Here is a 22,818-nt window from a genome sequence, read left to right on the forward strand (position 1 = left end):
TATACAGGAATGAACGGTAACCTTTCATTGTATCAGTTTGGAAATATGTTATTTCAGAACTCCATAGAGATTCGCGTGTCAGACAACAACTGGCATCTTTCTCAACATTTATCTCTTGTTCAAAGAGTGTTGCAAGCTAGATCCTTATCTTGGAGACACATTAAAGAAACAAAAAATAATTACACAGCACAAGTCTTCAGCAATCTTTCCCCTACGAAGTGCCCCAATAAACGCCTTCTCCAGGTAGGAAGGGGTAGAACATAACGATTCTACATTTTTCTTTTTCGATTTTATAAAAAAAATAATTTTTAAATAAGAAATAAGTATGATATCATAATATTGTTCCTTTTTTAAAATCCGATACAATGTTTTAATATGTATTATTTTGTGATGATTGGAGAACTTTTTTTTCTGCTTCAGAAAGAATGTTTCGATTCGTTCTTGTCCTGAGTTTGCCGCTACTGACCCTTTGTCAGGTGGACATTACAGCTCTAGGAAATTATGAATTTAACAAATTCGATATTGATCAGGATGGCAACATTGAGCCTTTGGAAATGTACCAGTACTTCGCAGTAAGTTAGTGCAGTAAACTAGTCCAGAGATACTCGGAATGTAGCCCCACCCTATCCAGAAAATAAGTAATAGAAAAAAAGGATACTTTTTAAAAACATAGCTTATCTAATGTTCTAGTTCATCAAAGTAATGTCTAGTTCATCAATGTCATATGATCTAGTTCATCAATGTCATATGTTCTAGTTCATCAAAGTATTGTCTAGTTCATCAATGTCATATGTTCTAGTTCATCAATGTCATATGTTCTAGTTCATCAAAGTATTGTCTAGTTCATCAATGTCATATGTTCTAGTTCATCAATGTCATATGTTCTAGTTCATCATTGTCATATGTTCTAGTTCATCAATGCCATATGTTCTAGTTCATCATTGTCATATGTTCTAGTTCATCAATGTCATATGTTCTAGTTCATCAATGTCATATGTTCTAGTTCATCAATGTCATATGTTCTAGTTCATCAAAGTATTGTCTAGTTCATCAATGTCATATGTTCTAATTCATCAATGTCATATGTTCTAGTTCATCAATGTCATATGTTCTAGTTCATCAATGTCATATGTTCTAGTTCATCAATGTCATATGTTCTAGTTCATCAATGTCATATGTTCTAGTTCATCAAAGTATTGTCTAGTTCATCAATGTCATATGTTCTAGTTCATCAATGTCATATGTTCTAGTTCATCATTGTCATATGTTCTAGTTCATCAATGCCATATGTTCTAGTTCATCATTGTCATATGTTCTAGTTCATCAATGTCATATGTTCTAGTTCATCAATGTCATATGTTCTAGTTCATCAAAGTATTGTCTAGTTCATCAATGTCATATGTTCTAATTCATCAATGTCATATGTTCTAGTTCATCAATGTCATATGTTCTAGTTCATCAATGTCATATGTTCTAGTTCATCAATGTCATATGTTCTAGTTCATCAATGTCATATGTTCTAGTTCATCATTGTCATATGTTCTAGTTCATCAATGTCATATGTTCTAGCTCATCATTGGCATATGTTCTAGCTCATCAATGTCACATATTCTAGTTCATCAATGTCATATGTTCTAGTTCATCAATGTCATATGTTCTAGCTCATCGATACCAAATGTTCTAGTTGATCAAAGTATTGTCTAGTTCATCAATCTTATTTGCTTTATTTTATCAACGCCGCGTTTTCACGTATGTCAATTTGGACTATTTGATCAATATCTCTTTTTATTCTTATCCAAGCGTTTCGACGCCAACCACGACAACAGAATCTCAAGACAAGAGTACGCCAAGGAGGTGGAGACTCACCACGTGAACAACCCTTCAGCACAGCAGGTTCTCTTGAGACTCTTCGACGCCATGGACTTTGACAACGACAACCACCTGGACGAGCCTGACTACGCTGATATCTTCATGGCTGCTGACTCCAACAACAACAAGCTCGTGAGCCAGCAGGAGTTCCTCAGGTAAACACTACAGCATTGAAAGATCAACTAGGAATCGAACACAAAACGCTGGGAGTGGGGGGGGGGGAATTAGTGCTGGGTGAAAATTTTCCATCCTTTTAAAATCAATCCTTTCTAAGGTGTTAGGGATATAGTAATCGTTCGTTCTTACAGATTGTCATCTCTTTCATAAAGGAGGGCATTTTCGTTTCTTTTTTCAAACAGCTTTTTAATTTATTTCTTTTATGTTTGTTTGAGTTTTTTTTTCTGTTTAATTTGTAACTCACTAGACTTATTTTTCTTTCAGATATTTCTACGACCTGACAGGCATTGATCCAGTTGGAAAATAAACATTGAAACTACTAGCTATAACTTGCTTCCAGATCATAGTTTTGCTTGTAACGGGGATTTTTTGAGTTATCTTTTTTTTTTTTTTTTTTCAAATCCTCTTCTTAAATAAATTATATCATTAAACTTTATTCTCGTTCCACTGTTCTACATATTGTTGCAGACATTAGAGATGATGTAGATGTTGGTATGGGCGTAGCCAGGGGGGGGGAGTTGGGGTTCAAACCCCCCCTCCACCGAAATGAAAATCCCCCTCCCCCCCGCCCTGCGGGGGGATCGGAATTTGATGACTGATTTTTTGCTTTGATTCTGTTTATTTTAGGTGAGAATATAATACAAACCATAACTTACACCAGTGCAGCCGAAGGTTATTAGTTTAAAACCCCCTACCAGGGGAATTTGCAGTCAAATTCCCTCTTCTATATAACAAAACCAAAAAAAAATTCAAGAGCATAGCTAAGGAAGAATTTGATTTTAAAACCCCCTCCGAAATTTACGATAAACCCCCTCTTTAATATAAGACTATCCATGCATCAGTCACCAGATCCTATAAGCGTAGCAAATAGGGGTTTTGTGTTTAAACACCCCCATCCACCAGGGGTTTGAGCTAAAAACCACCTCTTCAATATAGAAAAAGCAAATTATACACTCAAAATGCTATGAGCATAGCCAAAGGCGTTTTGAGTTTAAACCCCCTTCATCGGGGTTTAAAACTAAAAAATACCTTTTCAATATAAAAAAAAGCTAATTTCACACTCAAATTGTATGAACGTAGCCAGGTCAAGAGGCTGGTGGGGGTGAATTTATATCTCCTCCAGTGAGGTTTGAAGCTAAAAAAATACCTCTTTAATATAAAAAAGCAAATTACACACAAATTGCTATGATCGTAGCCAACAGGGGTTTTGAGTTTAAACCCCCCTTCAGCGGGGTTTGAAGCTAAAAAAACACCTCTAAAATATAAAAAAAAAAGCAAATTACACACAAAAATTATCTATTATCTCTTCAGTCTTTTTCTAAAGCAAACTACAGTTACCAAATTCTATAGTTGTAGCTGAAAGGGGTTTTGAATTTAAAGAGATTTTTTAGTTTAAACCCCCCCACCCCCAGCAGATGATTTTGACGATAAAACTTCTCTTTTCGATATAAAATCTAAAGCAAACTACAGTCACCTAATTCCAAGAGCGTAGTCAAGAGAGGTTACACATTTCTACCAGTGGCTGGGCTTCATTAATAAAGTGCAGTGAATAGTCATCTGCGAAATTTAAACACTAAATGTGGCTCAACAGAGATGGCAGATTTTAGGAGTCAGTTATAGAGATCGTGTCTAAATCAAAGAAATCCTATGCCGAACTGGGAGTCGAGCCCTTAGTAAGGTTGTGAAAGAGCGTCACATAAGGTTTTCGAGACATGTTCTCCGACAAAATGAATTTCGCATAATAAGAGTTGCGATGACATCCTAGTACAACTTGGCGTCACACTTTCATGGAGATCCTCAGAGCAGGTGGGAAGAGGCCTCAGACAGATTTTTGTGGAAAAAGCTTGCCGCCAAATACGCCAAACGGCGCGGGAGGGTCTAAGTCAGTAAGAATAGCAGAATAGGTTTTTGAAATAGCAGGATAATACACGTAGATACCTCAGAATATGCATTTTGTTAGGTTTTAATACCGGCACTCCCCCAGACCCCCATGCTAGCAAGCACGGGGAGTCTACAATTTTTTCACTAACTCCAGAAAGAACCTATTCTAGAGTACAATAAACTTCTTCCGAAAGAATGAAGGGTCAGAATGTAATAAAGATTAATTATGTACACCCATATATTTTTTTCACGCCCGGTGGGGGGGGGGGGGGAGAGAAAAAAATCCCCCCCCAAACACCCCCCCCCCGAAAAAAGTCCTGGCTAAGCCCATGGATGTTGGTCATGCTGTTGCACATGTAAATATTTCAGTCTTTGTTGTTGTTGGTGTTGCTGTAGACAAATTTCGTTGAAAGTTATAGACGTTGTTGCAGATGTTGTTTTAGACGTTAATGGAGACGTTGTTGCAGATGTTGTTTTAGACGTTAATGGAGATGTTAACACGTTGATTTAGATATTATTGAAGATCTTATAGATGTTGTTGCAGAAGTTGTTGCAGATGTTGTTGCAGATGTTTTAGATGTTGTTGCAGATGTTTTACATGCTGTTTTAGATGTTGTTGCAGATGTTTTAGATGTTGTTGTAGATGTTTTACATGCTGTTTTAGATGTTGTTGCAGATGTTTTACATGCTGTTTTAGATGTTGTTGCAGATGTTTTAGATGTTGTTGTAGATGTTTAGGATGTTTTTAAAAATGTTGCAGATGTTGTTTCGTTGTTGTTAAAGATGTTATAGATGTTGTTTTAGATATTGTAGATGTTTTAAATGTTGTACATGTTTTGTAGAAATAGTTGCAGATATAACTATATAACTATAATAAATATATACTAGAGAAACTGTTTAATGTTATTCTATTTTACAGCAAACGATTAGATTCCATATAAGAAGGCTTATTTTAAAGTTATGTTTGAGAAAACTCGTGTCTTCTCAACAAAATCCTGCCTTGCAACTTCTTCTGCACAGAAAAAAACAAGCAAAATATATTAAATACTTTTTAAAAGACTCCTAATCATTGACATATATCTCAATACTGGAAGGTTAACTCCCTTTTTTCATATAAAAACAAAATTAATTAGTCACTGCGATGATTTCTGTGTATTTATTACTTGGTATTAATTCTCATATTAATTTTGTTATGGTTCAAACTGAATCATCTTGCTGGAGATTATATCAATGACTAGATAACACAGTGAAGAATCATAAACATAAGACCATTGTTATCAAAAATCGTTACAATGGGAGGACTCCGACTAACTAACTTTCCCCAAATTTATACGTTTCTAAACCGTACTTTCCAGAATCTTAGAAACTTCTCCCCTGAATATTTTATTAACTGTGACCTCCTAGAAACTGACGTATGCTATTTTTCCCCTGACCTCTTTCCCTAATTGGATGATTATAATTAACGTGTTTACTCTGGTCATCTATGATCTGACCTCGGCTTCTAGAAACTGGTTGAATTAGGTCACAGTATCGACTCGTGACAATCACCACTAAATGATATACTAACTGATTTTTTTTTATTATTAATTCATGTATTATGCAAAATTGTGCAGAATTTCATCTTGATCCGAAAATGGAACGTGAAAAAGAAACGTGTATAAAATGTGTACCAGACAGACAGAAAGACAGACGGAGTGCGTTAATAATAGCATTGTAAAAAGTAAATATATGCTTGAATTTTAGTTAGTTTTATTCCTGACGATTTTATTGTGTAGATATAAACTCAGTTGTGTATACTTCCTGCTTAATTAAGACGTCAAGTCGATGTCTGTAATGCACTGTATTTGTTAAGTATAATAAGGCAAGGATGATAAGATAAGTAAGATTAAGATTAGCTTCCCTCAAGACCATATAACCTATTATGACCAGGTGTAACTTTGATTTCCTCTCAGGAATAACATGCATTATTATGATTGACACAGATAGGGAAGTGAAATTATTTCACCACAATCTATGGTGTCAGAATGTTGCATGTAGATCTCTAGAAAATAAAATAAGATAAGATAATTTTTATTGATCCAATCTAATGGAAATTCAGTTTGACTACAATTGACAAGCTCAGCGAAACTACTGTACAAAAACATATTTGATTACAAATTCGAACAACATTCACACACGAATACACATACACATTCACAACCAGCACTTTATGAATTTGACTTCTATAATAATAATAATCTTTATTATCCGTAAGGAAATTTGTCTTACAATTTGTGCATTACACCAAACAAAAAACATTATAACTATAAGAAACCAAAATGTACATTCACACCAGACTCACTCATAATTTACATGTGACAAAGTTTATACCAGATTGTTCTTATTTAATGATTTGATTGCCAGGGGAACAAAAGAGTGTTTGTGTCTGTTTGTCTTTGCTATCGGTGTCTTGTATCTCTTTTGTGATGGTAAAATCACAAAATCCTGACACAAAGGGTGATTCTTTATTTCGAGGATCTTGTTAGCTTTTTTATTGATGTTTGTATCAAACAACTGCCCAAATGGGGTTTGTTTTTTGCCAATGATTTTGCCAGCAGCATTTAGGATTCTATAAAGTTTATTTTTATTTTTAATGCTCAGATTGCCATACCAGGCAGTGATATTGAAACTTAAAATATTGCAGATGTGAGCGTGATAAAACATAGCCAAGGCCTTTTCGCTAACATTAAACGAGGACAGTTTTCTTAGTAATCGTAATCTTTGCTGCCCTTTTTTGCTGATATAATCAGTATTTGCAGTAAAATTTAGTTTATTGTCTAGGATAGTACTCAGGTATTTAAAGGTTTGCACAATTTCAATAGTCTCTCCAGCTACAGAAACAATATCATTTTCCTTCTTGTCCCTACGAAAATCGATTATCATTTCTTTGGTTTTTTTTACGTTTAATAATAAAAAATTATCTTTACAATATTTTTCAATGGGTTCTATTTCTTTGAAATACTCATTTACGTCTGAGCTCTCTGAGAGCAGGGCAAGAAGAGCCGCATCATCAGCGAATTTTGTGAAGGAGCAACAAGAACTATCGGATTGAAAATCATTGGTGTACAAAATGAACCACAATGGCGATGTCACAGCCCCCTTATGTACTTCTCGATGATAACAGATGATCTTGTAACACTTCGACCGAAAGTGGGATGAAGGAGTTTTAAAATCTTTGTTTTAGTCCTAATGGAAAGAGAAAGCAGACGACCACTTATTTCAGATCTTATGTAACAGTGGTTTAATGAGTGCAGGTTATCTTTAAGAATCATGAGTGATTTGGAAAAGCATCTTTCTTGGAAAAGCTCTTCAAGAGATAGTAGCTGTACTTGAGTGATATAAGATGCTTTTTAAATTAGTCTATTTATTCTAAGTCTTTGTGCCAGTGAACTATTACCATGCCAGCAGGTGATGGAGAAGTTAATAAGACTGCTGATGGTTGCTGTGTAGAAAAGTTTGATTATTGTTTTGTCTATGTTGAATTTTCTTAGCTTTCTGAGATAGAAGAGTCGCTGGTGAATTTTCGTGTATAGATTTTGACAGTGTTCACTCCATTTCAGTTTGTTGTTGATAGCTGTGCCTTTTCTTGTCCTTGTTCTATGATTTGGTTGTTTATCTGAATTTCCGCAATATGGTCTTTGTTTTTCCTAAAATCAATAATCATTTCTTTAGTTTTTTGAAAATTCATTTAAAATTAGAAAGTTATATATACACCATTCGTAAAAAGTGTTAATTGTTGAATGGTACATATTTTCGTCACCTGCAATAAGGCCAATGATTGCTGTGTCGTCAGCAAATTTTATGATGGGAGTGTCAGCTGATAGGCTCTGAATGTCATTTGTGTATATGGTATACAACACTGATGACAGGACGCACCCCTGCGGCGCTCCAGTGCTAAGCTCTCTCGTGCCTGACACATGCCCGTTCACTTTTACATATTGTGGGCGTTTGCTAAGAAAGTTTAGAATCCAAGCTTGTATGTTTTTGCTAACGTTCAATTCAGATAGTGTTTGTATCATGCGATGTGGTTGGATGGTGTTGAATGCAGATGAAAAATCTACGAATAATACTCTGGCGTAGTGTCTCTGGGTATCAAGATGATGGTATAGACAATTCAGTATAAATAGTGTTGCATCTTCTGTACTTCTTGACGGTTTGTAAGCGAACTGGTGCGGGTCAATGCGTGTTTCGACTTCTTTCAATAGATGTTTTAAAATCATTTTCTCCAAGCACTTCATTGGAATTGATGTAAGTGCTACGGGACGTAGATCGTTGTTGGACAAGAGTGTTTTCCCTTCGATTGCCCTAGTTTGTGAGATGATGGATGAGACGATATGTTTAGCTTGAGTGCGAGATGTCAAGATGTCTAGATTAATGTTGTTATGAGATTGTGTTGATCAGAACCACAAGCAGGATTGAGAAGAACCATGTGCAGGATTGAGAAGCACTATGCTATGAACGAAATTGAGAAGTACTGAACTGTGTTCAGAATTGAGAAGCAATGAGCTACGTGAAGAATTGAGAAGCACGGAGCTATGTCAAGGATTGAGAAGCACTGAGACATGTCAAGGATTGAGAAGCAATACGCTACGTGCAAGATTGAGAAGCACTGAGACATGTCAAGGATTGAGAAGGACTGAGACATTTCAAGGATTGAGAAGCACTGAGACATGTCAAGGATTGAGAAGCACTGAGACATGTCAAGGATTGAGAAGGACTGAGACATTTCAAGGATTGAGAAGCACTGAGACATGTCAAGGATTGAGAAGCACTGAGACATGTCAAGGATTGAGAAGCACTGAGACATGTCAAGGATTGAGAAGCACTGAGACATGTCAAGGATTGAGAAGCACTGAGACATGTCAAGAATTGAGAGGCACTGAGACATGTCAAGGATTGAGAAGCACTGAGACATGTCAAGGATTGAGGAGCAATGAGCTACGAGCAGGATTGAGAAGAACAGAGCTACGTGCAAGATTGAGAAGCACTGAAAAGCCATGAGCTTGGAGCTGTACCAAATAGCACTGAGCTATGTGTAGGATTGATAAGCACTGAGCTAGATGCAAGACTGAGAAGCACTGAACTATGGGATGGCTAGATAAATAATTTTAAGAATAATTATTTTCTTGTCAAGCTAGAAACAAATTTCTCTGTGTGTGTGTGTTTGTGTATGCTTGCATACGTGTTTTCATTTCCTTCACTTTCTTTCAATAAGTTCGTTCACACGACATTTTTTTTTTTGAAACCACCATCTAGGTCTCAGTCAAACACAATTCAAAGTGACCTACTGATAGCAGAATATAAGAAAACTTCACAAAGCCAAGTTCATTTGTTTACCTGTAACGTCAGCAGAAAACACTTCTAACTAGGTAGGATTAAATTATACTTTATCCACTCTAGCTACCTGTCCTGTATTTATCTATTAAATGTTAGGTTAAAATGTTTGTTTCTGATCTGTGGCATTTTTTATGTCTCGAGAGACGATCTTTTCCCTTTGCAACTTATTGTGTGACTAAAGAGGCCAATCCTTGATACACAGCTGCGGTCGCAGGTTGGGCATATGTAATCACCAGGCACCGTTGCATTTTCACCCTTCTTTCTGCTTCTGTTGTGTATGTACACAAAAATATTAGACAGTTTTGTATTTAAACTCAATGCTTAGGGAATAAGGCAGTATTTCATGTTTCTACGCAGACCCTGATGTGACCTACATATTTTGCCCCGTGAACGACAAAGTAGCTATCTGCAACGGGTTACTTTTTATTTAACTATTAAAAAACGATCTTTAATAAATAAATATAAAAAAATTTTTATTTGTTGTTTTTTTTTTGTTTTTTTTTCTACCTCACTTAAAATATTGCAAAACATTTTTCTGTATATCGTTTTATGGTATTTTATATTTTATGTGATGTATCCACCACGGAAACGGGAGAAAAAAATAAAACAAAGTCTCTTTATTCTGTTAAATAAAAGCTACCATTAGCAAAACATATGCGTATATACCTTCACCTATTTCAGACAGTTTAAAATGTATACTTTATTGTAAGTTTAAATATTGTATGATGAGGACGTTATCATTGAAACATGTAGTGGAACTTTTGACATTCATTGCTGATTTCTTTAATAATACTCGACTACATCGGTGTATTTCTGTTTTGTTTTCAGGTACAATGTTGAGACTCGCTTTTATTGTCTGTCTTCCAGTGTTGGTGGTTTGCCAGGTGGACATTACTGCGTTAGGAAATCTAGAATTTAACAGGCTGGACATTGACCAAGATGGTAATATAGAGCCATTGGAAACACAGCAATATTTTGAAGTAAGTCTCTTTATTTATTTTTAAATATATATGGCATTTGATTACCTTATGTGCATGATGTCTGCATTATATGGGTCTCCATCGAGATAAGACCAGAGTCTTTTTCAATGTGGGGAAAAATTATTACTTTTCTTGTATTTTAACGTTTAGTATTAATTTATTGGTAATTAAAAGTTATACAGTTTATTTTTTTAACAAAAAAGCAACTATTCTTCTATTTTATTTTGGTGTGCTTAATAGGCATAGAACCATACTTTAGTATTGAAATAATATTATTGGCATATGAGTTCGGCCCGAATAGATAAGACATCATATGAAGCCCAATTCTCTAGATTTTGATGCAAGAAGACGTTTCTAAACTGAACAATTAGAAGTTACTGAACCTAATCGAGACCATTCGTCACTGAAGTTCTCAACATTGACCTGCAACGTCACAACTTGTGGGCAAGTTAGACCAATATCTGGTTGCCTGTGACGTGGCAACGAGCTATTGGTCTAAAATGCCCACAGGTTGTGACGTTGCAGATTTGTGTTGTGTTTGTGTTGAGGCCTTCTGTAACGATAAGTCTTGATCTAATCAGCTTAACTTATTACCTGGCAACGGTAAAATAAAAAGTACAAATCGGTATTTTGCAAAACAGAATTCTACAATCTGGCCACATCAAGAAATATCATTGATTCCAAATTCATTGGATTCTTCGAGCAACACTTCTCTGAATTATTCAAGAATATATTGTTGTTTTACATTTATAATTTTATATATTTATATTCACAGAAAAAAATTGACCTTCTTTGTCCGTCGAATTAGTGTTAAATTATTATTAAAAAATCATAAAGTGTCAATAGGAAATTTTCAAACGATTATAACCTTGTATTTTACCTCTTTCCTTAAAAAATTATTTTGAAATAGCGTTTTGACGCCAACCATGACAACAGAATCTCAAGACAAGAGTACGCCAAGGAGGTGGAGACTCACCATGAAAACAATGTTCAAGCTCACTCCATCCTCCTGAGGCTCTTTGACGCCCTAGACTTTGACAACGACAACCACATCGACGGCCCTGATTACTCTGACCTCTTCATGGCTGCCGATTCCAACAACAACAGACTCGTCAGCCAGCAGGAATTCCTTAGGTAAATACTTAGTAAGATGTATTCGTAATGACATAATTATAAAGCTCATCTCTGTAAGATATAAATGTAATGTCTACATACTGAGTATCAGATATTTGTTGGGGAAACTGAAGAGTGTCGGTTTCATATATTTACTGAAGCAAGTTTACTGAGGATTTCTAGTTGCTTTATTAAAGTTTTGTTCCAGTGGTTCTTAAAATATGGATAAAAAGTTAAAGATTTTGTATCTGTTTGAGTTAGAAGACAACGCAGTAGTTGTGTTTAAATAGCAAGACAATTGTCTTGACGTTATAAAATTTAAGGATGATTGCAGAATTTTACAGGACGTTGCAAAGTCTCTCCTGCCAACTGAAGCTCGATATAATGTCTTTTCGTCGTCTAGTCTGTAGTCGGTCATATTTAAGTCGTTTCCAAGTTCAGCTCATGCAAGGTAAACTTCTCTGTGCCAGTAGAATTAGGCAGAACTGGTCTAAGTAAGCTTTATTTGACTAATGGTACATGTAGTGGGTGGCTGAGTGGTAAAGCGTTTGGCTTCCAAATCGAGGTGTCCCATGTTCCAATCTTGGTCAAGACTGAGATTTTAATGTTTAGTGCATTTGGTCGTTTTGCTGGTCACATGACACCCACAATAACCGTCCAGTTGTACGCAACGTCTGAAAGAACTTTACCTTACAAGCAGATCAAAAAAGAAACGTTGATAAACTTTTTATTGCAGATAAAATACGCTTGAAAGACGAGTACGTTTAAAAGATAACTTCAAATGATTGATTTGTTTGTTCCATTTTATTTCTAAAATGCAAATTTTTTCTATTTTCAGATATTTTTACGATCTGACCGGTATAGATCCAATAGGCAAATAAAAAAGTTGATTTCGGCATTATATTTTTGTATAAATCCTTGTTAAATAAATATTTTATAAGAACATAATTATATACTTTAAAGACTTTTTGTTTGTCTGTCTGTTAAGTTCTCATCTCAAAAACTACATTAGCTATTTAAATTTTAATTTCACCATATTTCGCTAAGTTTTGTTTGTAAAATGAAATATGAAAACGTTACCCCCTCTTTTGTTTTTTCACATCTAATTAAACGGCCGAAACCCCCTTTTCTTTTAATTGCATCCTTCGCATGGTAACTCTCTCCCATATAGTATATCAGGAACCCACCTAATTTATTTTCACACGTAATACAACAGCTGGATTTTAACGCTTCTCAACATACTTTTGGACCGTGAATTTTAGTATCTAGAACATTAAATTGGAACGGTCCGCTTTTTAACGCCCCCCCCCTCTCAACGAACACCTACATAATGCCCGTGTATTTTATAATCACTATTCTTCCCATCTCCTGCCCCCCCCCCTTTTCTGTTATGTTTATTTGACACATCTACACCGCATAGACCGTATTGTGAAAATTAATCATTCAAGGACTATTTATTTACTCATATATAGGTCACAGCTGGGGAAATACTTAATTTTCTAACACAACAACCCTTATTATTCATCTAGCCATATGTAGGTCACAGCTGGTGAAATACTTAATCTTCTAACACAACAACCCTTATTATTCATCTACCCACATATAGTTCACAGCTGGGGAAATACTTAATCTTCTAACACGACAACCCTAATTATTCATCTATCCAGTGTAACCCAAATGAGATGCTAAAAATCGATTTTAAGTGTTAGTTTTTTATTTTTTGTTTGTTTGTTTTTTGCACCCTGAGCTTTGTAATATCCTCCCACATAGACTACTAACCCGTGAATTCTATTACTCTTTAACCACAATAACAACAAAAACAAAATAAGACGTAATTAAAAGTCGAATCGAAAGAAAGCGAACACAAATCACTTTGGAAAAAAATATTTTACTTGTTATTTAAAGTATGAAACGGATTCTGAAAAACAAAACTTAGTTATTTTATAGACTATATATATATATATATATATATATATATATATACAGTCTATGGTTATCGCAAATGTATATTAGAGAACAACTTTGTGAAACATCTAACTTCTTTTAGCGCTAAAAAAAACAATTTCGTTTAATCAATTATTTTTGCTAATTTTGACTGTGTCTCTGTGGTTAAAAAAAAAAAAAAGAGTAGATGTGTAGAATTAAAGATTAATTAGATTTTAGATCGGTCAGAAATTACGCACGTGTCATTAAAGTGCTTTAGAAAAAAAAGATGTTAAATTGTGTGCTGTTATAAAATGGTATTTCTGCCGCATCACTAACGTAGAGATTAAAGACAGGATTTATTCAACGTTCTCATGGCTCGTAAAAAAAACTTCCTACAGGGAAAATTACCAGGGAAAAGAAGAAGAGGCAGACGGAGAAAGCGATAGGGAAACAACATAAAAGAAGGGACAAGCCTGTTACTGAATGAGATTTTATCAAATGAAAAATACAAAGAAAAATGGAGAAAGACGGTCAAAAAATCTTGTGTGGCGCCTCAACGGTCCAACAGACTAAGGGATTGGTGAAGATGATAGTGATTTTGGCCTTATAAAAAAACATATTGGAATGAAGCATTGTCGTGTCGTAGCTTGCGTCATGGATCGCCAGTTGTGTTGTAGTTACTTGAGCTTCATGCGGCGGCTTGTAGGGACTTATGCTTCGTAAGAGGTCGCCAGTTGTTTGGTTGTTACTATTGGAACTGTTGATGTGGTGTCTTGATTTCTTGAGTTGATTACTGTTTATTGTATACCTCAGTTAATTATTAACTTACAGAACTAACACGCAATTAGACAGACACATGCATACATTAGAGACTGTTAAACAAATAACTTGATATTTGATCCGATGGGTAACTGCCTCACGTCCATCCTAGTTATATTCCATTTAAAAGAACAACTAAAACTCTTCTCTACTCAAAGTTCATAGAGCAACTGTCGGCCTTTTTTTTTAAAGTTTTTTTTTAGTCACTAAACTATTTCCGCTAATTGTTTTGTGGATTTTCCCGATAACTATTAATAAACATCTACGCCCCGATCTACTACAGCTTGTTTTATGCGTGGACATTTATTTGGCAGACATAAGAGAGCATTATGGTTAGAAAATAGATTCCATGTTCTGTTGACGATTATGGACTTATATTGAATTAGTCAAGTGTTTCATTAATTACCACTAGTGTAAAAGAAGAATAAGTATAATATAGTTTAAAATTGTTCCTACACCATCAGCACATTTAAATGATTATTATATTATTTTTATGTATAACTCCATGATGACCTGCTAACTATTGTAAAAAAAAACGCAAGCTAATAATCTATGGCCATATTACAAGATCTTCGGGGCTCTCAAAGACCTTCCTTCAGGGAACAGTACCAGGAAAAAGAAAAAGAGGCAGACAGAGAAAGCGATAGGAGAACAGCATAAAAGAATGGACGGGACTGTCATTGAAAAATGTTCTAACTAAGGCAAAAGACAGGGAGGAATGGAGAAAGACGGTCGACAAAACTTGCATAGTGCTCCCAACAGTCCAACAGACTAAGGGATAGGTAAAGGTAAAAAGGTGTATACATATACATGCATATATCAGTATTTAACAGTGAGTCGTGTCCTTATGTTCATTGAGAGTAGACGTATCTAAGTTTGAGAACCGTAATGGTAAGATAGTCCATAGATCTAAGTTTGAGAACCGTAATGGTAAGATAGTCGATAGATCTAAGTGAAATCTAGAAGCCACAAAAAAATAACGTGTGCTGTAACATACATGAACTTGTAAATTTTTTTCACCTTAGAACTTTCTCTGTTTTTAGTAACCTACTTGTGTATTTATTCAAGAATTTCCTAATCTTTCAACTGTCCTTTAACATCCAAAAAATGTTGACCCTTATTTTGATCATGGCTCTACACGCTCTATGCAGTCGAGAGGGACACTCATGGCTCTTAATTTATTGTCTAGAACGTTTCTTTTCATTGAGAACTCTTGTCTAAAAGATTGGCTAAAAATTGTATTATCTTTTATCTCCAACCGCAAAAACAAACAAGGTTACAAAGACAGTTTGTGTGGAAACACAAATTCAAAATCGGCCCCCGAAGTGGTCCACCCATTCAATTAAAAAGGCAGATGAAAATATTTTCAGACAGAATATCAGAATGAAATTCTATCAAAGGAAAATGACAGAGAAGATCTTGTATGGTGCCCCAACGGTCCAGCAGACCAAGGGATAGGTGATAATGAAGGTGAAGTTAGATGTGAACCTGGCCTAACTAATGTCATATAATGATTATCTAACTGATCTAATTGTTTTGTAAAGGATCAATCTCATATTCAATGTCTCAACAAAAAAAAAAAACATTTCGTAAAAAAAAAAAAAAAAAAAAAAAAAATTCCTTAAAGGGAAACTCCGATGGTTTTTCAAATTTGAGTTATTGACATATTTAAACTCTGCGTAAAAAGTTGTAATAGTAAGCATTTTACCATTTTTGATTTAAATGCTTAGAAACATTTATATTTAATAAATTAGTCATTAAATTCTTGACACCTCCAAAAAACGGGGATCTTTGAGATTCTGTTTTTAGGTTAGGCATACGTCACTTCCCTCAACAATACTGAAAATGAATCTAGATTAGACCAATCGTATCGCTTCATTCTTATAGCAGCTGTTATGCTATTAGGCTTAGTGACGGCCTGGTCCAGAGCTAAGGTACAGCTATATTTATACATGTAAAGATAGATCTAAAAGCATTAGGATAACCAACTTTTGAAAAAAAGTAACATTTTCATCTAAGCCCCTCCCTGTCCCAAGAAGTAAATAGATTGTGTGTCTGACTGATTCGAACAAACTGGTCAGTGTAAGGCTAGTCTAGACTACGTGTAGTCGGTCATGACAAGACAACCAAGAGATAGTGTTTGTTGTGTGTTGAGCGGTCTGGCGAGAAAATACACACAGCCGTAGTTAGTCATGCATGTAAATCTAATTTCAACACGCAATTTTTTTCTTTGCTTACAAGATCTAGATCTAACTTCAAAGACGAAGATATATTTCTTTTAATAGAATGTAAACTTTGCTGTATGGTCTCCCGTTATACAATAAGTCAATAGATTAAATTAATAGGTTAGTGTGACGTCACATAGAAACCCGGTGAAAATCTGATCGTTTTTGGATGCGCAGGAAAATTACGCCAGAAAAACATCAATTACTAAGTTATTATTGCAAATTAAAAGAAAAAAAATAATATATTCATTATCGGTAAATCAAAACACATATTATAACAAAAATTATCAAAACTATTGGAGTTTCCCTTTAAGTTAACTATCGCATTGTACTCTGCACGCACAACAGTTCAAGGTATAGTATGAAAAACTACTTATTCATTGTTGTTTTAAATTATGTTTCACTTATATGCATATTAGATAGCTTTTTTCTCTTTAAACAAAATAGTATTTTTTTTTTGTAAATATAGCTATTAGTATGGCAGAACTTTTTTAACTTCCCAATACAATTGTAAAAAAAAACAACAACACTTTTTGACAAAAAATGTAAATCATTTGCTTAAATGTGTTAAAAATATGGTAAATAGTCATCTCCCCTACTAAGGAGCTTACCGTGTTTGTTACTATTAATAGTGAATAATTGTAAAAATGGTGTATTTTTATGAAAAAAATCTGCTTGCATAGTTGATTTTAAAAATTAAATTGTTCGCATCAGAACTTTGAAAGGTCTAAAATATCATGAAGTCGAATTTTCAATATCTTTTCTAGTTTACGAGATCTAAACGGGAAGGACAAAGGACGGACGGACAGACAGACCACACAAAACTAATAGCGTCTATAACCCTTACGGAAGCTGCAAAAAATAGTCCTACATTCCTTTCAATTCGATATGTCAATCTAGTCACACGATAGCATAATTCGCAAGTTACAAATGACTTTTTCATATCAATTGTAGCTCTAGACCTAACATCCAGTATTTATCTCAATAGGTTTAATTGACCATGGGATAGGTGAAGGTGAAAAACTATTTGATTTTTTATTTTAAATCTAGAAAACATGTCTCTGTAGACCTATATTTAGTCGTAATAAAACTTTGCTTTTAATGCTACAGACTTACAGACAGAACATCTCGTACTTTGTAAATTTCACCCACAGAAACAAGCGGGCGTTACAACAGATATTCCGTGTTTACGAAGGAAAAAAAGTCAAATTTTAGTAACTCATTCAAAAATTTGAGAAACACTAAACTAAGTAATGGAGGCGCGTTGGCTGAATTGTTATGCGCTTGGCCTCCTAACCTAGAGCTCCTGAATCTCGGTGAAGACCGGGCTTTTCAATTTCGGGATTTTTAGGGCACCCCTGAGTCCACCCAACTCTAATGGGTACCTGACTTTAGTTGGGGAAAGTAAAGGAGGTTGGTGGTTGTGCTGGCCACATGACAACCTGCTCGTTAACCGTTGGCCAAAGAAACAGATGATCTTAACATCATCTGCTCTATGGAACGCATGTATGAAAGGGGTACTTTACTTTAAACGAAGTAATGGATTGAGAATCACTGAACCAAACGAATGATTAGAAAACCAGATTTAAAGTCAGCAAATTCTGCATCAGACTAGAAATTAAGTGTATGTGTGTATATAGGTGATCACGTGTGTGTTTTCATTCACTTTGCTCTCACGCTACTTTTTAAACCAAGGTTTTGGTGTCAGTCATTGAGACTTTTGATTGACTGGCCTAGACTCCTTTGGCATAAAAAGGAAACTTGACGGAACGAAATCTAATTGTTGACCTGAAGCGTCCGCTGACTAGGTATGAATTTGTTACAGACTGTACAGTGAACTTGTTTCTTGTTTATTCTAAACATTGTTATAAAGTATATCAATGTCTATAATTGCATGTATCCGAATTTCATTATTTACATTTAACAAGCGTGAAATAAAAGATTATTTTATGAATTCGTTTGCACATTATACGGTTTGACGGTACGGATTAAAGAAGAAAAAATTTGATTTTTTTTTTGGTGTCGTTGTAACTTTGATATTTGACGGGATTTCACCTTCTCGTTTCTAAATATTCCAAAGTGCGTAAATACAACGATGTTTCGCCGTACGGAGTTTTTCCAGTGTCGAGGGTAGCTTTTTATTTTGGATGAGATTTTAAATTGCTGTATCTAGCTATCCTCAGTTTTAGCGGCCCAGGAAAATGGAATAGACGCTATTAGTTTTGTGTGGTCTGTTTGCCCGTCCGTCCGTCAGTCCTTCCGTCAGTCCGTCCTTCGTCCGTGCTGTTTAGAGCTCGTAAACTAGAAAAGATATTGAAAATCTGACATCATGATATTTTAGACAATTCAAAGTTCTGATGGAACGGCTACTTTTTTTCTTTTCTGAAAGCGAAAAATCTAATTTTTAAAATCAACTATGCAAGCAGTTTTTTTTTCATAAAAATACACCATTTTTACAATTATTCACCATTAATAGTAACAAATACGGGATGCTCCTTAGTAGGGAAGATAACTAATTACCATTATTTTAAAACATTTATGCAAATGATTTTACATTTTTTGTCAAAAAGTGTTTTTTGGTTGTTGTTGTTTTTTTACAATAGTATTGGGAAGTTTAAAAAGTTCTGCCATACTAATAACTATATTTACAAAAAAAAATAATACTATTTTGTTTAAAGAGAAAAAAAACTATTTAGTATGCATATAAGTGGAAAATAATTTAAAACAACAATTTATAAGTAGTTTTTCATATTATCGCGTGTTTTGCAGTGTGACCCAATAGCAATGGAACACTTAATTAAAGGAATTTTTTTTAGGCTTGAATAAGAGATTGAAAAAACAATTAGATCACTTTGATAATCATTATATGACATCGGCTACGCCAGGTTCACATCTAACTTCACCTTCACTTTCAATATCCCTTGTTCTGTTGGACCGTTGGGGCATCACACAAGATCTGTCAACCTTGTTTCTCCATTCTTCTCTGTCGTTTGCCTTTAATAGAATTTCATTCTGGTATTCTTTCAGAAAACTTTGAAATCTGCCTCTTTACCTTCCTGGGGGACCACTTCGGGGGCCGATTTTGAGTTTGTGTTTCCACACAAACTTTCTTTGAAACCTTGATTTTTGCTTATTTCATAATTTGTATTTTATAATATGACTCGAAAACCAATGAACTGACTGAAAGCCGTCATTTCTTTATGTACGCTGATGAGTGCACTGCCCCGTCAAATTCATTGGCAAGACACGGCTGCTTGAAAGGGTCGAACACCGATTAGTACCGTCAGGGCGTTACGAGAAGGCCCCTAAAACCGTTTAGTGTGCAAGCCCTGACGTAAACTGTCAAGGGACTTTTTACAAACCAGAAAGTGTTTCGCTTCATCGCTTATCCCTGTGATGTTTTCACAGCGCAATCAAAAAAAATGATTAAGAAACAAAAATATTTCTAAAATTACAATAAAATTTGTTTGACAGACATAGAATTATTATCATTGTATTATCAATATCACTAATGTTAATAACTTCTCAATAAGTAAACATTGTTCTAAAGCATAATCCATATAAAGAAAATATTAATTATTGATTTCTTTATCAATTTTTTTTTATTGTATTGATCTTTTTATCTTCAGACACAATGTGGAGACTCGCTTTCATTCTATGCCTTCCAGTTGTGGTCATTTGCCAAGTGGACATTACTGCGTTGGGAAATCTAGAATTTAACAGGCTGGACATTGACCAAGATGGTAATGTAGAGCCATTGGAAACACAGCAATACTTTGAAGTAAGTCTCTGATTCTGAATGGATACATATGCATTGAACGTCGTATGCTTCGCATATTCTTTGCCTCCCTGATCGAGCTAACTGTACATGGTCGTTAACTCTGAAGTAACTTTCGGTTTATACTAAAAAGTTGACGGGCTTAATTTGCATAAAACTATCTATCTGATATTATTGGCATTGCGGACTAGCAGCAACACTATCCCATATCTCTGGGCGTTCTTACATCGCCCTAGAGACCAGAAGAAGTTTCTGAGTTCGGCTCTACACAAATATTGTATACACTTGCGATCACACAAGAAGTATGAATAATATTGGACCTGTTACTGGGACATTTTGGTCCAAGAGAGAGATTAGGTACATCTTAAAATCATTTTTAGAGAGAGAGAGATGACAAATAGACAAACAGACAGACAAAGAGACAGAGGAAGAGATTGACTGATTGAGGATTGAGAAAGAGTTAGAAAGAGTTAGAAAGAGCTGACAATAGATTCACTCCTAAGTTACATCCAAAATCATCGTATAGAAATAGCACAAAATACGTTCAACGGGTAATGACATCCTCAATCACATATTCCATTTCGATCTAGATGTTAATTTAAAAAAAAAAAAACTTTTTTTTCAACAGCGTTTTGATGCCAACCATGACAACAGAATCTCAAGGCAAGAGTACGCCAAGGAAGTGGAGACTCACCATGAAAACAATCTTCAAGCTCACTCCATCCTCCTGAGGCTCTTTGACGCCCTAGATTTTGACAACGACAACCACATCGACGGCCCTGATTACTCTGACCTCTTCATAGCTGCCGATATCAACAACAACCGACTGGTCAGCCAGCAGGAGTTCCTTAGGTAATAGCTACAACGTACATATATATATATAACCTTAATATAAGGTTAGTACAAATATCAGATGAATGATGTAGATTGATATATGCAAGTATAGCCTTTCAATTATATAATTTGATTCTTATTATATAGGCCTACATAACTAAAAACACCTGTGACTTAACATACGGCTTGATTACTGTTATTTGTAATTAGAAATATTAATCAACTAGAAACATACATTTTAATTTGTCGGTAAAACGTAGAGGTCTCTGGTCATATTCGTGGACGCATGACTTTCTAGTCAGTTGTAGTTTCTACGCAACACTGCAGAGAATGTCTAATTGATTTTTTTTTTATTTATTCCGATTCAATGGAAAAAAATGCAAGACATTTGGAAGATTCCCGAATCATTGTGGAAACTCTTTATAATAGCAAAAGTTTTTTTCTAAAACATTCAATTAGAATGTTACACAGATAATAAAGAAGCCATGTTTTTAAAACTACACTGTAATTGTCTTCCAGCATGAAGATGAAGCATGCTAGCCAATTTTACTTTTCTTTTACACAGCCAGTCTTGACCAACATATTTCTTGCCACGTGAACTCAAATAAAGCCATTGCCTTATGGGGATCAAATTCTTGTTTCTATGTCATTTAAAGCCTATATTTTTGGCATGCTTTCTATCGAGGCCTTTAGGGGTTAAAACCTTAGTCATTTGTAAATTAAGCTGTTGCCAGCTATTCTCTCTGCCAGTAGAATTTTGCAGACATCTGGACTGGTCTGAGGTTTCTCAATTTAACTAACAATATCGCGGGTTTTAAACACAGCATACAAACTTTCTGAAATCATTTTAATTCAATATGACCATATTTAGGTTTTGACCTTTTCTATTTTCAGATATTTTTACGATTTGACTGGAATCGACCCAATTGGCAAATAAAACAAGAATCTATAGTGAAGACACTATTTATATATATTTTTTAATACATGTTGAATAAAAATAAAAAAAATAACATTTTTATAGTTTTATATTATTTTCTATTATTTAAATTTATTTTGTCAACAGTCAATGGAAGATTTAGAATTATATTGAAGTTTAAAGAGGGTAGGTGGCAAGAGAAAGGTTTTGCCTAGGGTCCAGTAGAGGCGTAGCAAGGTTTTCGTGAACTGGGTTCAAAAATAAGATAGCTGGCCCCACATCACTAGATAGTGTATGGCACCAGAAAATCTTGTCACCAAATATTCATTAGTACGTTTATTTTTAAAGGCATTCCTTTGCAGGTACTACGTTTTAGAAATAGATTCTATTATCCTCAATGCTTATTACTTTCATTTTCACATGTCCCTAAGTCTGTTGAACCGTTGGGGCAACACACATGATCTGTCTACCGTCTTCCTCCATTTCACTCTATCCTGTGCTCTTCCAGTAAAGACAGTGACAAGCCTGACCACTTTTAATGTCTTTTCGTCTCTTTTTTTTTGCCTGCCTCTTCTTATATTTTCTTCAAGGAAGGTCTTTCCAAGCTCTGAAGAACCTGTGATGTGGCCATAAAGTGTTTTTTGTTGACAGTAGTAAGCAGGTCATCGTGGCGCCCTATTTCCATTGTGATCTTGTTCCTAATCTACTCATTTGTGCTGCGTTTTATGTAGATCAGGGGTTCTCAACCTGTGGGTCGCGACCCCCTTGGGGGTCGATTGACGATTTGCCAGGGGTCGCCTAAGACCATAAAAAATAAGGATTGTTATTGTCTATTCTTCTATTGCTGTGTGTGTCTGGGGGGGTCGCGGCTGAGTGGGAGATTGTAAAAAGGGAGCGCCGAGCTTAAAAGGTTGAGAACCGCTG

General features: G+C 35.0%; 3 protein-coding genes across 3 annotated transcripts; all 3 read left to right on the forward strand.

The window, feature by feature from the left end:
* The first annotated feature begins 88 nt into the window (after positions 1-88).
* On the forward strand, positions 89-2,482 carry LOC106066297 (uncharacterized). Its single transcript, XM_056036749.1, has 4 exons — positions 89-243; positions 421-572; positions 1,801-2,024; positions 2,311-2,482. Exons 2-4 carry the CDS (start codon positions 426-428, stop codon positions 2,351-2,353), a joined length of 414 nt encoding a protein of 137 aa, XP_055892724.1. The 5' UTR covers positions 89-243; positions 421-425; the 3' UTR covers positions 2,354-2,482.
* A 7,198-nt stretch (positions 2,483-9,680) lies between these two features.
* LOC106066298 (uncharacterized) lies at positions 9,681-12,344 on the forward strand. The gene is made up of 4 exons (XM_056036760.1): positions 9,681-9,701; positions 10,132-10,283; positions 11,194-11,417; positions 12,235-12,344. The coding sequence occupies exons 2-4, from the start codon at positions 10,137-10,139 to the stop codon at positions 12,275-12,277; spliced, it is 414 nt and encodes a 137-aa protein (XP_055892735.1). The 5' UTR covers positions 9,681-9,701; positions 10,132-10,136; the 3' UTR covers positions 12,278-12,344.
* A 5,672-nt stretch (positions 12,345-18,016) lies between these two features.
* LOC106053299 (uncharacterized) lies at positions 18,017-21,993 on the forward strand. The gene is made up of 4 exons (XM_056035629.1): positions 18,017-18,174; positions 19,996-20,147; positions 20,773-20,996; positions 21,873-21,993. The coding sequence occupies exons 2-4, from the start codon at positions 20,001-20,003 to the stop codon at positions 21,913-21,915; spliced, it is 414 nt and encodes a 137-aa protein (XP_055891604.1). The 5' UTR covers positions 18,017-18,174; positions 19,996-20,000; the 3' UTR covers positions 21,916-21,993.
* The last annotated feature ends 825 nt before the right edge of the window (positions 21,994-22,818 follow it).

Source organism: Biomphalaria glabrata, chromosome 7 (assembly GCF_947242115.1).
Source record: "Biomphalaria glabrata chromosome 7, xgBioGlab47.1, whole genome shotgun sequence".
NCBI lineage: Eukaryota > Metazoa > Mollusca > Gastropoda > Planorbidae > Biomphalaria > Biomphalaria glabrata.

Bases quoted from the DNA above. Each gene is read 5' to 3' on its own strand.
- LOC106066297 (XM_056036749.1), top strand. From the start codon at position 426: ATGTTTCGATTCGTTCTTGTCCTGAGTTTGCCGCTACTGACCCTTTGT. The intron at 573-1,800 runs GTAAGTTAGTGC...TTCTTATCCAAG, and splicing joins AAATGTACCAGTACTTCGCA to CGTTTCGACGCCAACCACGA. The intron at 2,025-2,310 runs GTAAACACTACA...TTTTTCTTTCAG, and splicing joins AGCCAGCAGGAGTTCCTCAG to ATATTTCTACGACCTGACAG.
- LOC106066298 (XM_056036760.1), top strand. From the start codon at position 10,137: ATGTTGAGACTCGCTTTTATTGTCTGTCTTCCAGTGTTGGTGGTTTGC. The intron at 10,284-11,193 runs GTAAGTCTCTTT...ATTTTGAAATAG, and splicing joins AAACACAGCAATATTTTGAA to CGTTTTGACGCCAACCATGA. The intron at 11,418-12,234 runs GTAAATACTTAG...TTCTATTTTCAG, and splicing joins AGCCAGCAGGAATTCCTTAG to ATATTTTTACGATCTGACCG.
- LOC106053299 (XM_056035629.1), top strand. From the start codon at position 20,001: ATGTGGAGACTCGCTTTCATTCTATGCCTTCCAGTTGTGGTCATTTGC. The intron at 20,148-20,772 runs GTAAGTCTCTGA...TTTTTTCAACAG, and splicing joins AAACACAGCAATACTTTGAA to CGTTTTGATGCCAACCATGA. The intron at 20,997-21,872 runs GTAATAGCTACA...TTCTATTTTCAG, and splicing joins AGCCAGCAGGAGTTCCTTAG to ATATTTTTACGATTTGACTG.